This window comes from Danio aesculapii, chromosome 17 (assembly GCF_903798145.1).
Source record: "Danio aesculapii chromosome 17, fDanAes4.1, whole genome shotgun sequence".
Lineage (NCBI taxonomy): Eukaryota > Metazoa > Chordata > Actinopteri > Cypriniformes > Danionidae > Danio > Danio aesculapii.
The window spans coordinates 50,573,129-50,594,934 of record NC_079451.1 but is presented as its reverse complement, the minus strand read 5'-3'; the positions used below and the strand labels follow the sequence as shown (position 1 = coordinate 50,594,934).

At 38.2% G+C, this 21,806-nt stretch overlaps 1 protein-coding gene across 1 annotated transcript in view; it reads right to left on the bottom strand.

Annotated features, from left to right (window-relative positions):
• Nucleotides 1–21,806, bottom strand: part of LOC130244128 (tyrosine-protein phosphatase non-receptor type 21-like) — a 67,522-nt gene that overhangs the window by 29,574 nt on the left and 16,142 nt on the right. Inside the window, 9 exon segments of the mRNA XM_056476412.1 lie at nucleotides 3,948–4,493; nucleotides 8,630–9,507; nucleotides 12,746–12,824; nucleotides 14,414–14,474; nucleotides 16,982–17,089; nucleotides 20,486–20,565; nucleotides 20,752–20,839; nucleotides 21,109–21,151; nucleotides 21,154–21,196. Of these exon segments, the coding sequence (XP_056332387.1) occupies nucleotides 3,948–4,493; nucleotides 8,630–9,507; nucleotides 12,746–12,824; nucleotides 14,414–14,474; nucleotides 16,982–17,089; nucleotides 20,486–20,565; nucleotides 20,752–20,839; nucleotides 21,109–21,151; nucleotides 21,154–21,196 (1,926 nt within the window).

Here is a 21,806-nt window from a genome sequence, read left to right as displayed (position 1 = left end):
CTTAGCCACTGTTTAAACTCATTTTTGTCCAACCAGGAGCACGCAAACTTACATTTTCCCATTTTACCATCTGTTTCGCTCTATGGTTTCGGTACATGTGGAGAGCATCACATCACCTTCTCGCGTTTGACGCAAATTACATGACATCACCCGGTCAGAGGAGCTTGACCGGACTCGCCCCGGCCCGAATCAATCACATGGATCGAGCACACCATTGTTAATATTAGGAGGAAAATAAATATATTTCTGCTTTTTTTTTGGAGTCAAACACTTTGGACAACGCTTCAATAAAAATTGAGACATCGTAAAAATGTGATTAAGACTTTTTAAGGGCCTTAATTTTCTCATAACTGATTTATCAATTTTACTTTTAAAGACCCAGCGGACACCCTCTTCAAGGATTCAAGGAAATGTTTTGAACTTGTTTAGTTCTCATCTCTTAGGGAAAACCTTTTCTATTGAATTATGAATTTATTCTTCCTCAACTGCACATATGGAGTGTGGTGTCCCCCAAGGATCAATTTTGGGCTCAGCTCTTTTTTCCATCTACATGGTTCCCTTAGCTGCTATCTGTAAGAAGCATAATGTAAGCCATCATCTTTATGCTGATGATACTCAGCTTAATATGTCCATGAAAATGGGTGAAAACGCTGTTTTACAGTCTTTTTTCCCCGTTTTTACGAGATTAAGGAATGGTTGGCTGGACATTTTTTTACATTTAAATGAATCAAAAACTGAGGTGATAGTGTTTAACCCTCCAAGTGTCTGTGAATCTACAATTAATCAATTAGGTTCGTTTAAGCCTAAGGTGCACAGTCATGCAAAAACAGGGTATATGCAGGAATCATGAAGAACATTTTAATACCTTTTTAAGACTTATTAAAGACCTTCTGAAAATATTTCTATTTCTGCCACTTAGTATCAAACATTTAACCTAATAAACAGTTTCTAATAAACAGTTGTAGTTAAATAAATGAATGGAGCACAGCCATGCAACAGAACTCAGGTAAGCTCGGAAGAAACAAAACGTGAAATAATAAATTACGTGGTTGTTTTCAGCGACAGGCTTCAGCCACTGTTTAAACTCGTCTTTTTCCAACCAGGTGTAGGCAAACTTGCATTATCCCATTTTGCCGTCTGTTTTGCCCTATGGCAAGGCCATTCAATTAGTTTGTCATGGGGACCAGTTCATGAAAAGCATCCCAAATGAAGAACCGGAGAGAGATGACTTGCAATATGAGTGATGACACAACAGCATATAAGAGCCTATATGTTGTATTTTTGCCCCTTAAGACATCCACGTTGTATTTTCCTACATTTTTGGAGTCAAACACGTTGGACAACGCTTGAACAAAATTTAAGACCTCGTAAAAACGTGATTAAGACTTTTTAATACCTTTTAAGGGCCTTAATTTTCTCATTATTATTGATTTATCAACTTTTAATACTTAAGACCGTGCGGACAAACTGATTATATGAGAGACTGGCTTTGTTTACCAGATTTTTAGCCCATCATTGAGTGCATTTGGTTACTTATGTAAACCTCGGTAAATATATATATTTTTTCAGATTATATATTAATTTAACTAATTTTAATAACTAATATGCAAATGTTTATATCATTTATTCAGTCTTTCAGTAGATATATTATATAGAAAACTTGCTTTGTTTACCAAACAAGTGGATCCAATTTGATTTGCACTGTAAACCTAATTATTTTTCCATCTGCTGTTTAAACTAGCCTAGAGTACAAAGCGCCGTCTGCTGTTAAACACTAGCCTAGAGCGCCGTCTGCTGTTAAACACTAGCCTAGAGCACTGCGTGTAGTTAAAAAGTAGCCTAGAGCGCCGTCTGCTGTTAAAAAACTAGCCTAGATCGCAGTCTGCTAATTAAAACTAGCCTAGAACACCATCTGCTGTTAAAAGCTAAGCTAGAGCGCCATCTGCTGTTAAAATCTAACCTAGAGCATCATCTGCTGTTAAAAACTTGCCTAGAGCGTCACCTGCTGCTAAAAACTAGCCTAGAGCGTCATCTGCTGTTAAAAAACAGCCTAGAGCGCTGTCTGCTGTTAAAAACATGCCTACAGCACCATCTGCTGATAAAAACGAGTCTAGAGCCCCGTCTGCTGTTAAAAACTAACCTAGAGCGCCATCTGCTGTTAAAACCTAGCCTTGAGCACCATCTGCTGTTAAAAACTAAGCTAGAGCACAACCTGCTGTTAAAAATTAGCCTAGAGTGCCATCTGCTGTTAAAAACTAGCCTAAAGCCCCTTCTGCTGTTAAAAACTAGCCTAGAGCGCAGTCTGCCGTTAAATACTGACCTAGAGCGCCGTCTGCTGTTAAAAACTAGCCTAGAGCGCCGTCTGCTGTTAAAAACTAGCCTAGAGTGACATCTGCTGTTAAAAACTAGCCTAGAATGCCGTCTGCTGTTAAAAACTAGCCTAGAGCACCGTCTGCTGTTAAAAACTAGCCTAGAGCACCGTCTGCTTTTAAAAACTAGGCTAGAGCGCCAACTGCTGTTAAAATCTAGCCAAGAGCGCCATCTGCTGTTAAAATATAAGCTAAAGCGCCATCTGCTGTTTAAAAACTAGCCTAGAGCACCGTCTGCTGTTAAAAACTAGCTTAGAGCACCTTCTGCTGTTAAAAACTAGCCTAGAGCACCATCTGCTGTTAAAAACTAGCTTAGAGCACCTTCTGCTGTTAAAAACTAGCCTAGAGCACCATCTGCTGTTAAAAACTAAGATAGAGCGCCATCTGTTGTTAAAAACAAGCCTAGAGCACCATCTGCAGTTAAAAACTAGACTAGATCCCCACCTGCTGTTAAAAAATAGCCTAGAGCACCGTCCGCTGTGAAATACTAGCCTAGAGCATCATCTGCTGTTAAAAACTAAGCTAGAGCGCCATCTTCTGTTAAAAACTAAGCTAGAGCGCCATCTGCTGTTAAAAACTAAGCTAGAGCATCATCTGCTGTTCAAAACTAGCCTAGAGTGCCAACTGCTGTTAAAAACTAGCCTAGAGCGCCATCTGCTGATAAAATCTAGCCTAGAGCACTGTCTGCTGTTAAAAATCTAGCCTAGAGCCCCATCTGCTGTTAAAAACTAGCCTAGAGCACCATCTGCTGGTAAAAACTAGCCTACAACACCATCTGCTGTTAAGAACTAGCCTAGAGCGCCATCTGCTGTTAAAAACTACGCTAGAGCATCATCTGCTGTTAAAAACTAGACTACAACACCATCTGCTGTTAAAAACTAGCCTAGAGGATCATCTGCTGTTAAAAATCTAGCCTAGAGCACCGTCTGCTGTTAAAAACTAGCCTTTAGCAACATCTGCTGTTAAAAAAAAAAAAAATCGAGCCTAGAGCACCGTATGCTGTTAAAAACTAGCCTACAACACCATCTGCTGTTAAAAACTAGCCTAGAGCGCCATCTGCTGTTAAAAACTAGGCTAGAGCATCATCTGCTGTTAAAAACTAGCCTACAACACCATCTGCTGTTAAAAACTAGCCTAGAGCGCAATCTGCTGTTAAAAATCTAGCCTAGAGCATCATCTGCTGTTAAAAATCTAGCCTAGAGCACAATCTGCTGTTAAAAATCTAGCCTAGAGCACAATCTGCTGTTAAAAACTAGCCTACATTGCATCACCAACACAAAAACAACAAACAATCCTAGAGCACCATCTGCTGTTAGAAACTTGCGCCATCTTCTGTTTAAAACTAGCCTAGAGTGGCGTCCTAGAGCGCCGTCTGCTGTTAAAAACTTCCAGGTTAAATTTCATTCCAGAGAGAATCACAATGCATGCCAAAAATTTAAGAATTGATGCAGAATAACTCCTCGATTTAATGTACCGGCACAGCTTCAGTAAACAGATGAATCAATCACAATAAGAACATGCATGAAGTAAATAAATAGGCCAGTGACTCATTCATCTCTGCTCTGTAACTGAACTTACCGCGGGTGGCAGCCCATCGATGTTCCTCCTGCCTGGAGGCACGTCAGACACAGGTCTTTTCGAGATGTCTCTACTTTTCCTCAAGCGTCCGCTCAAATCTCCCTCTGACACTGAGGGCATCATGAGTCCGGGCTCCCTCAGAGGCGGCAGCTGCCCCACATCCTCTGCTTTCTGCACGATGGAATGCGCCTGGTAGGCCGGAGGACTCGTCAGCACCGTCTCCATACTGTGGCTGAAGGGATAAGCAGGAGGATCTCCGAGCGAGCGTCCCAGCGAAGTCATGGGGTGCTCTGGGCCACTCACTGCATCCTGAGACTGTGGTGTGTGTCTGCCGCTGTCGTCCTCAAACTCCTCTTCCTCTCCGCTGCTGTGCACCAGCATGGTGGCGTCCGACAAAGATTTCTTGTGGCCGTAGAAAACATCCTCTTTGATGCCTACGTCTTCTGGTTTTGACACTTCCAGGACCACATTGATGTCGGAGCCGGATGATGCATGGGGCACCGCCGCAGCAACAGGGGGCGGGGTATCGGCTGCTGATGCAGATACCTGGGTCAAAGTAAATGACAATAAATGAATGAAATATCGTGCATGCAAATATTGTTCGATATACATATTAGCATTGATAAATTAATATATTGCTATTGTAAACCTAGATTCTGAAAACAGACTCCTAAATTCTTAAAAATCTTCATTACGTTTATTCTAATAATAATAATAATTGTATATTTACTTTAAAACTTTTATATTTATATTTATAATAAAACTGTATATTTTCATTTACTTCTATAATGCTTTAGATTATTATTCACATTATACAAAATTTGCTAAAAGATTTATTATTTAGGAGTACACTACCTGACAAAAGTCTTGTTGCTTATCCAAGTTTTAGGATCAACAAATAACTTGACTTCTAGTTGATCATTTGGTATCAGAAGGGGCTTATTTATAAGTCAAAGGCCTCTAGATGACGCTTATTTGACCACAATAAAATATGATCATGCCTTGGTTTTGAATGATTTCATTAGGACAGTAACGTCTGACTTTGCTTAGACTAAAGTCTTGTCACTGAACAGACATAATGTCCAGTATAGAATATGTGGTCATGCTGCAGTGGAAACAGAATGAATATTGTGTCTGACTCCATCATGAGCTTGGAGGACTGCATCCATACATCTCTGCAATGACTCAAATCACTGATTAATAAAGTCATCTGGAATGGTGAAGAAAGCCTTCTTGCAGGACTCCCAGAGTTCATCAAGAGTCTTTGTGTTCATCTTCAACACCTCCTCCTTCATCTTACCCGAGATATGCTCAATAATGTTCATATCTGGGGAATGGGCTGGCCAATCCTGGAGCACCTTGACCTTATCTCTTTCAGGAACTTTGATCTGGAGGCTGAAGTATGAGAAGGAGCGCTGTCCTGAAGAATTTGCCCTCTCCTGTGGTTTGTAATGTAATGGGCAGCACAAATGTCTTGATACCTCAGGCTGTTGATGTTGATCATCCACTCTGCAGATTTCTCGCACGCCCCATACTGAATGTAACCCTAAACCATGATTTCTCCTTCACCAAACTTGACTGATTTCTGTGAGGATCATGGGTGCATGCTGGTTCCAGTAGGTCTTCTGCAGTATTGGTGATGATTGGGATGCAGTTCAACAGATGATTCAGCAGAGAAATCCACCTTCTGACACTTTTCCAAATGATCAACTAAAACTCGAGTTATTATTTGATGCTCTTACAACTGGGATCAACAACAAGACTTTTGTCAGGCAGTTAATAACATTATACTTCTCGCATTTTCTCTCAAATTCAACTCGCACTTGAAACTAAGATTAATATATAAAATAATATACATATTGGAAATGACTTACAAAATGCTTAGAATTGGTATAAGTTTCTTTAAAATTAATTCAAATGAAATCATTAAATCAATAGAGAAATGATTCTGCATCGATTCTAAGATCTTAGTTCTTAGTGTATTTGAGTCTTGCTCGAGTGTGCTGAGATGAGCTTCCTGTTGTGCGCGAGAGTTTAGACAGGAGGTCAGGTGATGCAATTTATTGAGAAGACAGCAAGGAGTGCATGCTTGCCAAAATGCTCCTTTTACCTGTGGCAATCAATATTAAAATTACAAACTGCATCACCTGACCTCCGTCTGCCCTTCAGAGCATTCGTCATCAAAGCAACAGGAAGTTTGGCTCAACACAATTGCACAAGACATGCATGTGCCGAGGACAGGCTGTGGACAAAAGCTAATAATATTAGATTAGACTAAGAATCTAGGAAGTTTGGCCAGAGGAGAAATGATCGTGCTCAACTGAGCCTGGTTTCTCTCAAGGTTTTTTTTCCCTTCACTTTCATCAACCAGTGAAGTTTGCTCCTCCACGGTCACCACTGGCTTGCTTGCTTGGTTTGGGACTTGTGGAGCTGCGCATCAATGGATTTGCTGTTCAGTGTTTGGACTTTCAGCAGTGAAAATTAAACCACACTGAACTAAACTTTACCTCTGAGAACTGAAGACTGACACAGATTCAATTTACTAGAACTTCTGTGTAAAGCTGCTTTGACACAATCTACATTATAAAAGTGATATATGAATAACACACGAGTAGCAGTGCGATGTGGCTGTATTGGCACTGTGGATATATGTTTATCAAATTGCTTAGTGTCCCCGCAGTGATGATATACAGCCACATTGCACTGCTATGAGTGTGAGATTGCATTTATACAACAGTTTTACGGCACAATCATGTATATAAAAAAGAAAATTAAACACGGAGAGTCTAAAAAACCCTTTTGTAAGAGAAACTATTTTTTTCCCACCATTCATTCACATCTGGAACTGACGTCAGAACAGCAGAAACCACTGCTCATTCACCAACGTCACTTTAGAGCTAGTGTTTGAATGATTCTCTAGCGTAATGTCTAAAACAGGTGATTTTGCTCACGTTTTAAGATTATAAGGCTGAACGGCATGAAATGCCATCAGTCTACAGAGATTTCCCAGTATTTCTCTGTTGCAATCAGGAGATCATAATATTACTATGGTATAAGTACAGCACTACAACATACAAAGAGAGAGAGATCGACTTAGAGTCCTTTACCTGTTTAATAATGATTTGATCAGACGTAGTTTGAAATTATGCTAGTTTTCTCTTAGGGTTTATTATGCGGTCTTTGTTACCATCTTGCAGATGAACAGTCAATGCTCTTTGCTCAAAGAGGCTAATGGTTGTCTGTCTCTCAGAAGTTATGCATGTATTTTAAAAAAGGCTCTATCCTTATAAATAAACTACATAGTTGCAATCTAAACAACTACATTCTTGCCTAAAAAGCCTCAAAATTACATTATGTTGTCCAATAGCTGCAATATTTGTCCAACTGTAGAGTGCTCCCTTGCTTGGTGCTGTATGTGAGCGGAGAACTACACAAGGGTAAGTGCTGTTACTTGCACGCCTATCGGCCAATTAGATTCAAGAACTAGACAGAACTGTTGTATAAAATAAACATGTTGAAAATAATGTTCAATTTCTTTCCACACACTTGCATATGCAAATCCCCATCATTCATAATTTATGTTGCGTGGTTGTTTGAACAGAAGTCCTGATGTTTCAGTGATTAAACGTGCATCATGATTCGTTACACCAGGGGTTTTCAAACTGTGGGGCACGAGACATTGAGGCGCGCACTCAAGTAAATTATGATGACGATTTTTATGCGTTCACTAGAGGCAATATGATTAACGTTAGCTCCACAGCTAACTATCAGGCACCTGTAGAGTTAATGCATTCCAGTAAAATATTTACAAATAAAATGGAGCGGGTGCTTTTTAAAACTAATGACGGTGAATGAATGAAAGTCAAACCGGTGAGCCGTCTGACAAAAAATGCCCTTCTGAATCAAATCAGCAGGATGCCCTTCTGGATCTTTCTCTTACTTTGAAAACACTACTGACTATGTTTACATGGACATCAGTTATTTGCCTTAAGACAATAATATAATTAAGGTGTTACGTGAAGTGCTTTTTGAATGTTGCGTCACCAGGCTATTCACGTTTCCTGCAGAGGCTCATGTAATTTTGAGGGTTTCATCTTTAATTTAATTTCACTGTTTCATCTTTCACTCATTAACATTTCATTCCCCAGTTTGTCACGGGGACGTGAATTAGACACGAATATAAAGGACTGGTGGATATAATTAAAATTAAAATTATATTAAAATTATATAATTTTTATATTAAAATTGTATTAAAGTCTTGTTGCCCATGTAAACATACTCAATGTTCGACTCAACCACACCATCAGGGCTCTGCGAACTTGGATCAGTGGAAGATGAATTACGGTTAGTCGTGTCAGGAATCCAACCACAGACTAGCATGTTGTCCTCACAGGCTCAGCCATCACACTGAATCAGGTAAGCTGTATATTTATGTTTCAATGTAATTAATTCTACACACTTTAAACACAGCAAGTAATATGTGAATGATGTTTGCGCATGCATTATCATTTTGGCTCGAGGGAGGGGTGCCTGGAGGGGGCGCGAGTGCAATTGGACAAATTGGAGGAGGCGTGTGTCCTAAAAGTCTGAAAACCCCTGCGTTACACCCCTACTCAGAATGGAAGCAGAATTATTTCTTGATTCAATTCTATATAAAACGTGTACAACATCACTCTCCTCACCTTCCTCTCCTTGAGCCTCATGTTCTCCAGTCCGTACGCCAGTCCTGCAATCTCGATGGAGTTGCGTTTGTGCATGTGTGGACGGCGTGCGGTGACTAGTGGTTCGCTAACCTCCTGCAGCGAGTGCGCCACCGGCAGACTGTCCTCTTGAAAGGTCTGCACTGAGTGATGCACACGGCGCGTTATCAGATCCGGGTTACTGCTGCTGACGTACAGGTGTCGGGACAGATCCGGGGTGCTGTTGGCGGGTCGAGGATGAGGGTACGGATACGGCGGCGGAGGCCAGTACACCTGATTCCTGATGATGTTCGGCGGTGGATATTCCTGCGCCTGCTGTAGCTGGACGTTGGTGAGTTCGGGAACGCTTACAGCGCCCACTACGGGCCGTCTCTCAGTGGGATAGGGGTATGGAGAAGGACTGTGGAAGCTGTAATTAAGGTGGAACGGATATTGTCCCGCGCCATGCTCTCGAATTTCCGGTTGGCTGTACACTAGCGGATCAGGTCGGCTGTAAGCGTATGAGTTTCCGATATTTAGATTCCTCATGGAGTGGCTCTGGCGCTCTGCAGGCGGGATCATGTTTTTTTGACGCATCACGGTTTCGTAATCTGGCGTGGCGCGGTAGGACGGCGGGATCAGGGCGCTGTGCCGGTGGGAGGGCACATAGTCAGGACGCATGAGGTCACTTCCTGTGATGCTGGGGTTGGAGGACATCGGCGACGGCTGCAGGTAGTGTTGTGGATTGTTCAGGGAGCTGGTGCTCTGCGCGCTGTAAACGCTGCCGTTTCGGATCCGCCCGTTGTACTCGTGTGGAGAGCGGTCCAGGCTGGTTTGGGAATGGTAGTAGAAACCATTCTGGTTGTTGATGTAGAGATTATCTGTAGGATAAAATGGAGTGTGCAAATATAGTTGAAGTCAGAATTATTCGCCCCCCCTTGATTTTTTTTTTCTTTTTTTTATATTTTCCAAATGATGTTTAACAGAGCAAGGAAATTTTCACAGTATGTCTGATAATATTGTTTCTTCTGGAGAAAGTCTTATGTTTTATTTTGGCTAGAATAAAAGCAGTTTTAATTTTTTTTTAAAAAACATGTAACCTCCTATAGGGCTTGAGCGTGGACAGCACATTTTAGCTCTTAAGTGGCTATTTAAAATACTTTGAATGTTTTAGATTTTGTTACAGACATACAGTGTCATCCTGCAACTGTTTTGCAGCATATAAAATGTCCCAAATACTATTTTTACTGTCCAAAATGGGAAAAAATGTTGTTTTTACTGTCTGATAATCAAAGCAAGTTCAAAAAAAAATGTTAATGTTAAATATTCATTAAAAAAATTCAGAAAAAAGTGTTTTATGTAAATTCAGACCACGAGTCCACATATATGGACATCATTTTTCTCTAAATTGCATCATGTTAAAAGATGCTTGTAAAAATACACCTGGGGCCTTAAGAGGTTAAGGTCAAAATTATGAGCCCCTTTAAGCTATATATTTTTTCGATAATCTACAGAACAAACCGGTGTTATGTAATAACTTTCCTAATTACCCTATTCTGCCTAGTTAACGTAATTAACCTAGTTAAGCCTTTAAATGTCACTTTAAGCTGTATAGAAGTGTCTTGAAGAATATCTAGTCTAATATTATTTACTGTCATCATGACAAAGATAAAATAAATCAGTTATCAGAAATGAGTTATTAAAACTATTATGATTAGAAATGTGTTGAAGAAAATCTTCTCTACATTAAACAGAAATTGGGGAAAAAATGAACAGGGGGGCGCCGAATAATTCAGGGGGGCTAATAATTCTGACTTCAACTGTAAGAACTTTATTATACAAATATAAGATTCTTAACTTTCCAATATATAAATGTGGACTACAAAACAAGGTATACAGTTGAAGTCTGATTTATTAGCCCTCCTGAATATTTTTTCACCAATTTCCATTTAACAGAAAGAACACATTTCTAAACATAATATTTTTAATAACTAATTTCTAATAACTGTTTTCTTTTATCTTTGCCATGATGACAGTAAATAATATTTGGCTAGATATTTCTTACGATACTAGTATTCAGCTTAAAGTGCCATTTAAAGGCTTAACTAGGTTAATTAGGCAAGTTAGAGTAATTAGGCAAGCCACTGTATACGGTGTTAATTTTGACAGCACATTTTGATTTAGTTTTAGTCTTTAGTTTTGGCCATTTTATTTTTTAGTCATATTTTAGTCTTCTGCATCACTTCAGTTTCGTCTTCGACTACATTTCATAAGATTTTAGTTACTAAATCTACTCTAGATTGTTGACTAAAATATATTTGGTTTAATTTAAGTGTAATTTAATTAAATATTGTATACATTTGTTTATACAAAATATTCTAACTTAAAATTAAATAAAATAGTTTAATTAAAACATGGAATACAGCTTTTTGCATAGAAGATTGTTTATATCATAAGTAATATGTAAAATTATGTGTCGACAAGACCAGTACACTACTGAAAATGTAGGACATTGCAATTATTTAGCAAACGCTTAATTTTAACGTGGTAAACTACAAGTCTTTTTAACCAGCCTGTTGAATAGTTTCATGCAATTAAATCTTTAAAAGCGCTTTGCAATTGCAAGGTCAGTCTATAGCAAGCTTTACTGTTGTAGATTGTGTTACAGTACATAGTGCTCAGCTTTATAGCAGAGTAAATAATTGGAGTAATGACATATGACTGGCAAATGATAATGTGTTATCTTGTAAAATGTGCACTCAGTATCATGGCTCTGTTAACTCGCAGAGGAATTATAAAGAAAAATGTCAAAATTAAAAGTGTGCTTCACTTCAAGGTGGTTTCGTTAGGATGGGACTCCCTGATAGGCAAAGATTATAACATTACAATATCATTACATCCTTGCAGTAAGAAATAATCACATCGCTGAATGACGTCCTGAATGAAGCAGGGTTTGTTTTGTGGCAGAGTTAGACTGTAAATGTCGATCGTGGCAGACGCCGACGGCACACATAAACTTAGCGCGAGTTAGATCAGGCCAGCTAAACTGTAGCCGCAGCTAAAGTAAAACAAATCCTCATGAAAATGAATGCCATGAAATAAAAAAAGATTTTTAGAGAGTTTACCGTGATGAATCCCCAGCCTGATGTCACTTTAGATTGGTTGGACTTTTTGTCTTGACATCAAACGTGAATCTTCTTTTTCTCTTAGCTGTTGCCATCTCATTATAGATAGTTTAATCAGACAGACACCCCTGTGGATTATGATGTAATTGCATCTTGCGTCTACTGTGGATCAGTTACTTTTCAAGAATGCATCACACACCAAGATTAATTCTGATTGGATATTTTCTAAAAATGTCCCTCAATCACATTCTCGTCTCGTTTTTATTAGCAAGCGAAAATGTCGGTATATTTTTATTATAGTTGTCGTCATCATCACTTCATTTTAATTTAGTTTTCGTTGATAGAAACTTGTTCATCACAAAAATTATGACGAAAATTTTGTGTCAACGAAATTAACACTGGTTCTATATCAGTGGTAGACAATCCAAAACAAGTGTTGCTTAAGGGGGCTAATAATATTGACCCTAGAATGCTTTTAAAAAATTAAAAACTGCTTTTATTCTAACTGAAATAAAACAATTAAGACTTTCTCCAGAAGAAAAAATATTATAGGAAATACTGTGAAAAATTCATGAATATGTTTAACAGCATTTGGGAATTACACCTTTAAAAGTGCAATTTCATTTAATTATTAATTAAATTAACTAATTAATTTTCAGTAGTGCATTTAGAAACAACTATTAAGGTGTCTAACTTTGTGATATGTGAATATTCACTACAAAACCTGTCATGTGTTCATTTTTGGAAACTGAGATTTATGCATTATATAAAAGTTGAACAAACTGATGTCTGGTTTGTTATGATAGGACAATATTTGGCTGAGATATGACTATTTGAAAATCTGGAATCTGAGGGGCTCTAATATAATATCTAAATATAGAGAAAATCTTTTTTTTAAATTGCAAAATCTCTTTGCAATAAAAACTTAAATAAAAAAAGAAAAACGACACAAAAAATATGAAATAATAATGATTGTTTATGGCAGATGATTTACCTTGTGAAGACGTGTATGGTTCGTTATAGTGGCCGTTAAAGTGCATCTGAGGTGGCATCATGTAGGGCTGTGGTTTTGGCTGCATCACATGACAAAACAAAGACAGCATTATTCAGCTGAACACATTACTTATTGCATCTCAAACCTAATGAGCTGCCTTCCTAGGCTGCATTTCAGCACTAAACAGAGTTTTCAAAAAATAAACAGTTTCAAAATTAAACAATTATATTAAAAGCTATTTATTGTATGACATTGTTTTTAAAAATCTATGATGCTGCCTTTATAGACAGTAGGGCTCCACAATAGATCGTTTCAGAATGGATGTCGCAATGTGTTTGTCTGCAATAGTCACATCGTAGGACATGCAATGTTGTTTTGTGGAATCATTGTAAAGTATAATTATAACAGAGTGAAACATTATCATTGCCATGTATTTTAAAGACACAGAGACATCACCTATATACTATCTAACTGCCGGTCAACTATGTTTATGTATAATAACTTTAACTGTTAAGAGCTATTAGTTACTAGTTAAAGTTATTAGTAGCTAATAAAGTCATGGTAACTAATAACCTTAACTTTTCTGATTAAAAATTTTTCTTGATTTTGATTTGACTTGACTTTGATTTTAATTTATAGAAAGCTTGATAACCTTAATTAGCGTCTACCCGTACCTCAATCCTGTAGCGCGGTAAAGTCTAGATGGAATAAAGCTGAGGATACTCATGTTAATATAGCATATTTTTGTGACACGGCACAACAAATAATATTTTTATATTACTGTGAGGGTTGGGTTTAGGGTTGAGGTAGGGGGTAGACGTTAATAAAAAACAATTAATACATAATTTAATAAATAATATAAATACTTCTCATTAACCTCCGAACAACCGCAGGACAGATCCAAGCTGCTGGATATACGTCATGTCTATTCATTAAACTCCAAAATAGATGAAGGTAAGCAACAGAGAAAATATTGTAGTAACATAAAAAGAGTGTATCTTATGTGAACAAAGCTCATCGTCTAGTTATATTGAAAAATAATTATTATTGCTGTCTGCATTGACATTCGCGTGTATTTTACAAACATTAAATGGTATGTTTTGCTTGTAGTTTTGTGTATTTGAATGTCTAAATTTTAATTTTAGCAGCTGATGAGGTGTGCTCTGACCATTCTTGGTCGTTACTCTTGACCATTATTGTTCGCTTCAGGGACCAGCCAATACTGATCACACCGGTGTGATCACATGTGTGAAAGGGTTAAATTAAATTATAATTACAATCTGTATCTGAATAGTGTTAACTAAGTAAAACAACCATAAATCCCTGCTTATTTTACTTTTTTTGTTGCTCTACTGTAATAATTTAATACACAGGGAAAAAATAAATCTCCCCGATCGATCTAAATTAGTGATTTCTTTGCAAATAGAGGTATTCAAGCCATCTGGTCAAATTGTATTTATATTGCAATGTATAATTGAAGAAAAACTAAATATTTCAATGTCAGATATTTCTAATATCGTGCAGCCCTAGACGGCAAACTTTCAGGTTTGAGATTGTATCAAAAACAAATGAGATTCTGCAGAGCTGACAAACACCAGAAGCGTCCTACAGAAAAAGCTCCAAAGCAAAACTGTTGTACAGTCCATGAATAACTGGAATAATGCTGACCAGAGACATTCTTGTGGAGGACCGTCGCCTCACTGGGTTTACAGGAGCTGGCTGAGTTTGTCTGCAATAAAACACAAAACAATAAAAGACACATTTGAAATGAACCAGAATGCAATAAAGCTCTATCTCTCGCATGCACTGGTATAATCGCAGCAGGTTTGCTTTGCATTGCAATCGCCTTTTTGTTTCGTTAACAAGTTTAGATTTGTCCACCTGAGGGGTTTGTGAGACGTATGCATCACCATATGGGGCATAAGTACAGGATGTGTGTTTGGATATAACTGGAAATTAAAACTGAATTTAGAAATAGTTTTAATCAAATCTTTGCGCTTAACAAACGAAATGCTAATGTATGTCTTCAGTGGAGTGCATACAACACTGTTTCCTTTTTCACCAAAGTAAAGGAGAAAAGTCAAGAGAAAGTAAAGAGGCTGAATGGAGGAGGTTCGTTCTTTATCCTCGCGCTGCAGATGCTCTGTTTAACTGTTTTCTTGCTAGTGAAGCATTCAATTTTTACACTTACAAAGTCCGCCATGTAAATGGCAAATGCACCATGGTGCGATGCAACTGACTCTTAAAGGGAATGAGAGGAGAGTCTGATTGTTTTTTTTCTGTATTTTTCTATCCTTAATATAGCAAAAGTGGATTCAGACAGGCCCTTAATGCTTTTGTGCCATGTGCTTTAGACTTTGTGCCTAGATCGTTAAAATAGAGCCCTAAATGTTTGCACCTTGACAGTTTTTAGCCTAAATTTGATCTGAAAAATATTAAATATATAATTCATTTTAAAACATAGCTAATAAAAATAGCATTGATACATCGTAAGAACTATTATCGCAATACTGAACAACAGTATCACATATCTTTCCAGTATCCTGTAGCCATAAGCTGCCTTACCACTCCACACGACTGTCGGAATACGCCCCCTTGTGGCATTCACACAGAATTATTAGCCTTGTCATCCACCATGGGAGAGAAGCGTAGCCCGAAATAAAGAAGTGCAAAAGCAAGAGCCATGATTCTCTGTGCTTGAATGAACGAATGAATACTATAAACCCATAGACCATTAAAACTTTTGGAGGGAATATGGAGACATATTAAAATAATATACATTCAATGCTCATTTATGAATAGAAACATTTTATGTTTAATAAAAACTTTTTTCGGATAAAAAAAAAAAATAACCAAAAACTCGTATTTCTCATCTCGCACGCACAGACCTGCTTGGACAACACTGTCCGGTCATGTTGCAGGAGGTTTGTCGCAAATATTTTAACGAATCCGCAGCTCAAATCAGATCCAAATTTTCCACATACGGAGATGATGGGAACTCCACGCAGCTCCCGGACTACTCTCCATTGAAAATGAATGACTTCCCGTCTGTTGTTTGTCATGTGCAGTGGCAAGGCGGCCTTAGTAACAATGCAGCAAGTCGCAAGAATGCACAGTAATGATATGAGAAGTAACGCAATGAGCAGTAACACAGCAAATAATAGTGCAGTGAAGAGTGCTGCTTATCAGGAAGTGATGTTGTTCTCTTTCATTCATTGGAAATGTTATTCGCGTATGTTTTATGCAATATTCCAGCTTCTGGCACACATCTAATTCGCATCTTAGGATGGAAACACAGCTAGTGAGTAGTAACACAGTAGGCACGGGAGGATAACTGGTTTCAAGATTCACAATGGTTTGGAAAAGTTTTAAAACTGCAAAATATTTCTGTTAAACTATATCTAAACTTATAAAGCGTATAAACCAACATCCAAGCCTGCTGTAGAGCAGTGCCGTGACTTTCCTGTATATCCACAAATAAAAAATATCTCCAAAGATGCCTTTTCAAGCTGTAAAGGAGGGTGTTTTTGAAACTAATGAAGACAGCAGAAGTCAACGGTTCACTTTCTTTATCCTAAGGCGTTTACATGGGGGGGGGGGGGGGGGGCTATTTGTAAAGCTTAAGCTGTAAAGCTTAACTTTTCGATTTTAGGTGAAGAATCGAATCTGTTTGAGACGTCCAATAGATTAATAGGTACCGAAAAAGTAGACGGTGAGGAATGGGGAAGTCCCAGAGTAAAATGAGAAAATATGATACACCAGTGTTTTGGAATATGGAAAAACTCTATTTAAATCTTCATCTATTTTTATATTACTTTTATATTACTATATTACTGTTTCTGTTTTATTTATACTTCTCTTTTATTCCTGTTTATGTAAAGCACTTTAAATTGCCACCATGTATGAAATGTGCAATATAAATTAACTTGCCTTGCTGCTCCAAATTTTTTCAAATGTTTCTTAAAATAAAATATAGTGTGTTCAACGGGGAAAAAGGCTGCTGTTTTTTAACCAGACATTTAAAACGAACTTATTTTACAGCAGTAATCACGATACTGTAAATCCGTGATATTTTTATCCAAGGTTATCATACTGTCAGAATCTAATACCAATTCATGCCTATAACACAGTGACCAGTAATACAGCAAGATGTAATGTAGTGAACATTAACTCAACAGCAGCACAATGAACAGCAGGAAATAACGCAGTGTGCCATCCGCATGCAGCCGTTCTCACCCTTTATCAGCCGGCACAGAGAGACGAGAGAGGGCTGGAAAGCGAGGAAATGAAAGAGAGAGAATGGACCTTTGAGGGCCCTCACAGTTCGGGCCACAAGCCGGCTCTCTGGAGACAGTAAAGGACAGCGGTGAAGAAAAGGACAGGAGGAGATTTGAATCATTAGAGTATTAGGTAACACTTTAGTTTAGGGGTATATACAGAAGGACATTTTAAATTTCAGTAACCCAGTTCAAGTGCCTTGTTTAAGGTCTGTTTTCTTTAAAAGTGAGTGATCTTCACTGCCTGATTGAGATACGATAAAAAGTGGGTCTCCGAATGTATAAGCAGCACTACATTAAACTACATGTTTTTGTGAATTGTGAGGACATTACATAGGTTTCCAGTGTTTTAATACTGTAGAAACTGTATTTTGTATTGCCTTAACCCCACCCTACTACTAAACCCAACCTTCACAGGAAACTGTGTGCAGTTTTACTCTCTGAAAACTCATCCTGTGTGATTTATATGCTTTTTGAGAGAGGAGAACATAAGCAATGTCCTCATAAGTCACCACTCTTGGAATATCTGTGTCATACCCATGTCATTATACGGATTTGTGTCCTGCTATGTCACAAAAACACATACATGCAGACACACACACATGGACAAACACTCACACAGAACAGAAAACACACACACTCCCCACTTTCCTAACCGCCCACCTGAACACCATCTTGACTATTTTCTCAGTTTAGATACGGGCCAGAAACATTTAATATCAGCTATTTATAATTTAATATGTACACTAAATGAAAATCCTATAGTTTCTCTCAAAGAATCTTGGGGAAATGACCTTGGTGTTGATATTACGGAAGAACAATGGGAGGATATATTGAAGATGGTCCACTCCTCCTCTATATGCACCAGACATGGCCTAGTGCAGTGTAAGGTGCTCCATAGAATCAGAAAAAGCTTTATTGCTAGGTAAACACACATACGAGGAATTATTTTTGGTGTCAGAGCTTCTACAGTGCAACAGGATAACAGAGACGGGACAAAAAACAGATAATAAATATATTTAAAAAACAGAAGTAAGTAGTGAATGCAAATATACAAATTGACAAGTGTATTCACAGGTATATTACTATATGCAACGTTATATGTGCAGCTGTTATGTGCAAATTGGCATGTAAAGTGTGTTGTTAAATAAGTGTATATGTGTATAATAAAAGTGTATTATTATCATCAAGTGTTCATGAGATGGATTGCCTGAGGGAAGAAACTGTTTCTGGGTTGGGTTGTTCTGGTGTGCAGTGCTCTGTAGCGTCGACCAGAAGGTAAAAGTTCAGAGGCAGTGTGCTGGGTGTGAGGGGTCCAGAGTGATTTTAGCAGCCCTTTTACTTGCTCTGGATAAGTATAGAGCTCATTTAAACAATGCCAAATTAGTCACATTTTTCCCTGATAGAAGCGATGCCTGTCATCGTTGTAAGCAGTCTCCTGCTAGCCATCTCCATATGTTCTGGAGTTGTTCTCAATTGAAAAATTTCTGGTCCAGTGTTTTTGACACGCTTAATAAATCTATTAACATAAATCTAGACCAGTGGTGCTCAACCCTGATCCTGGAGATCGACCTTCCTGCAAAGTTCAGCTCCCACCCTGATCAAACACACCTGAACCAATTCATTAGGATCTGAACAGCACTTGATAATTACAGACAGGTGTGTTTGATATGGGTTGCGACTGAAATCTGCAGTAAGGTCGATCTCCAGGAACAGGGTTGGTCACCCCTGATCTAGACCCTAACCCCTTGACAGCCCTTTTTGGTATTTCAAAAAGAGCTGACTTGACTGTTGCATCCCACCAGGTTACTGCTTTTTCTACTCTTTTAGCTAGACAAGCCATTCTTATCAAATGGAAACAGGTGATTCCTCCATCACATGACATGTGGATCCGAGAAATCTTTAGTTACATAAAACTTGAGAAATTAAGATGTTCACTTACAGGATCTCTCAAATCTTTTAACAAGACATGGAACCTTGTTTTAGACTATATCAAAGGCTTACCCTGTTCAGTTGATATCAGATCTAATAATACACAGTAATTAATCGGAAAGAGGAAATATCGACTCCTTAATGTGAACTTTTAAATCTTTTTTTTGCTTTTATTGTAAACTTGCTCATTTATTATTATTTTTTTAAAGAATTTCTTTTAATGGCGATGCAGTGGCGCAGTAGGTAGTGCTGTCGCCTCACAGCAAGAAGGTCGCTGGTTTGAGCCTCGGCTGGGTCAGTTGGCGTTTCTGTGTGGAGTTTGCATGTTCTCCCTCCGTTCGCACGGGTTTCCTCCGGGTGCTCCGGTTTCCCCCACAGTCCAAAGACATGCGGTATAGGTGAATTGGGCAGACTAAATTGTCCGAAGTGTATGAGTGTGTATGGGTGTTTCCCAGAGATGGGTTGCGGCTGGAAGGGTCTGCGTAAAAACATGTGCTGGATAAGTTGGCGGTTGTTACGTATTTTCTTTAAATAATTAAATAATGATATAAAAATAATAATATAAATAGTTTTTGTGAGTTTTTGTTTGTTGTTGTGTGTGCGCATTGCTTGGTTCTTTTCTCTCCGCCTCCAAATAGGTTTCATCATACCACACAGGTGCGGTGAATCAGGTGCCAGCAGATGGACGCCGGCTTGTTTGTGAATACCATTTAAACCGGACTGGAACATCATTCGGAGAGTCTCCTCTCTCCCGGCTTGTGTTGTGAAGAAGAAACTGTGTTGCATTTACTCAGCTAAAGTGTTGCAAGTTGAACGCTGAGTGTTGACTTTGAGATCTATACGGAGACACGTGTGCTGAGGAGGGTGCCTTTTTGTTTGATTACATTTTCCTCATGTTTTGTGGTTAGTAGGGAGGTAAGTGAATGTTATTTTATTTGTGTTTATTTCATGTGCAGGTAAGAGGGTTAACAACTTAGTAAGCTGTTGAGTTTTGTTTGTTACTTACTCCATAAGCTTTTTATAGTCTCCTTTTTAAAGTTTAAGTCAAATAAAATAGACTAAGTTATTTCCTTGGTCATTCGTCTTTGTTTTTCTTTTTTGACGGGAGATGAGACTCCGGGCTCCTCGTTAAATTAGAGGAGTTCTAATTATTTGAATTTAATATTATTTATTGTTACGGGTCTGGCTTGCTGTGTGGAGCCGAGCAAGGTTAGATTTCGTAACAGCGGTAAATTCCGCTGTGGCGACCACAGATTAATAAAGGGCCTAAGCCGAAAAGAATATGAATGAATGAATTTCTTTTCATTTTATTTTTAGTTTATTATTATTATTATTTTTTTCTTTCAGAGGATGTTGGTTTATAATTCATACATTTTATTTATTTTATTTTGAGGGGATAGTGGGAAAATAAGACTTTAAAGAAGTAATTTTTCCTATGTTGAATTGTATACTATGATGTATTGTCCTGTTAAACACCAATAAAAACAAAATAAAATAAAAAAAGAGAACACAAACACTTATATAAACTTACAGACTGCTGTTGTTAATCTTGTAAAACTTGTGCCTCGCCAGCCACATTCTGCACACATATTTGGACGTCTCCATGTCCTCCTGAAACACAGCCAGAACATTTTTACTCAAATCAAATCAGGCCAGAACATCAGCTCTTGTGTTTCAGCCGCTAAACGAATGGCGTTTGTTAGAGATCAGCAACAAACCCGGTCACTGACATACCGAACATCACCATGTAGTGTTTGTTTATTTTAGCCAAAAAAATACGATTATCTGCAGACTTACGGTCTGGAACTGGATTGTGTCTTCTTTGTTAGCGAGCTCCAGGGCAAAGAAGGACCTATTATGAGTCATATTATTAATGTCATTCCACCTGCAGAAACAACCCAGAGCTCGAGTCAGACACATGACAGCAATACAGCACCCAAAAACAGAAAATGAACAGCTTTCTGAAGACTAGGGCAACACTCATGGCCTGCAGGATTATAAAGGGACCACGCTTTTCTTATCGCTGGCCTAAAATGACAGCTTTTGTGACGTCTTTTCTCAAAATGCATGCCACCGTTTGCTTCACATCTTGTGTTTTGATGTGAAAAATGCAGGAATGCCAAACATGCACAAAAGAGATAAATGCACGCGCACCGAAACATGAGAGGAGCTTTCCCATTTTTGTGCTTGACAAAATCCCATCCAGACAGGAGCCGATGATCACGTCTGTGGCCTGAGAGTCCTGTTCAGACAACACAGAAGAACATAACACAGAAATCTGAAAAAAATATTCATTTAAAGAGCTGCAATTGACTTTTGTAGATGCAATTCATTAGATGATAAAAATAACCCCAGAGGACTAGGTGTTGGTTTAAATTAATATTAAACTTAAGTAACTTTTTTTCAGGAACAGACTTTTTTTTTAAACCATGCACTGTGACCATAGACTGTAAAATATATAGACGTAGTATCCATGAGGTCACCCATAGGTTTCTGAACACTGCAAAAGAAGCAACAAGTAGGCGCGGCCAACCGTCGCCATTTTGTTCCCACGGCGGGATACCAAACAAGGGCAAAGAGGCGGAGAGTGAGCAGAGCCACCTTTTTTTTTAGGACTACACCACTGGTTTCTAACCTACTATTCTCTAATTAGCTATTTCAGAGGTTACTGTAGGTCAAACTACCCAAACTATGTATCTAATTTGGCTTTACATTTTGGCTACATTGACGTAATTATGCATTCACAATGGTATGAACCATTATAGGGGTGGTCCAAATGTATATTTATATTATCTATTGTTTTATTTATTAATATTTTTTTAAGATACAGATCAGAGAAAACTATGCCACAG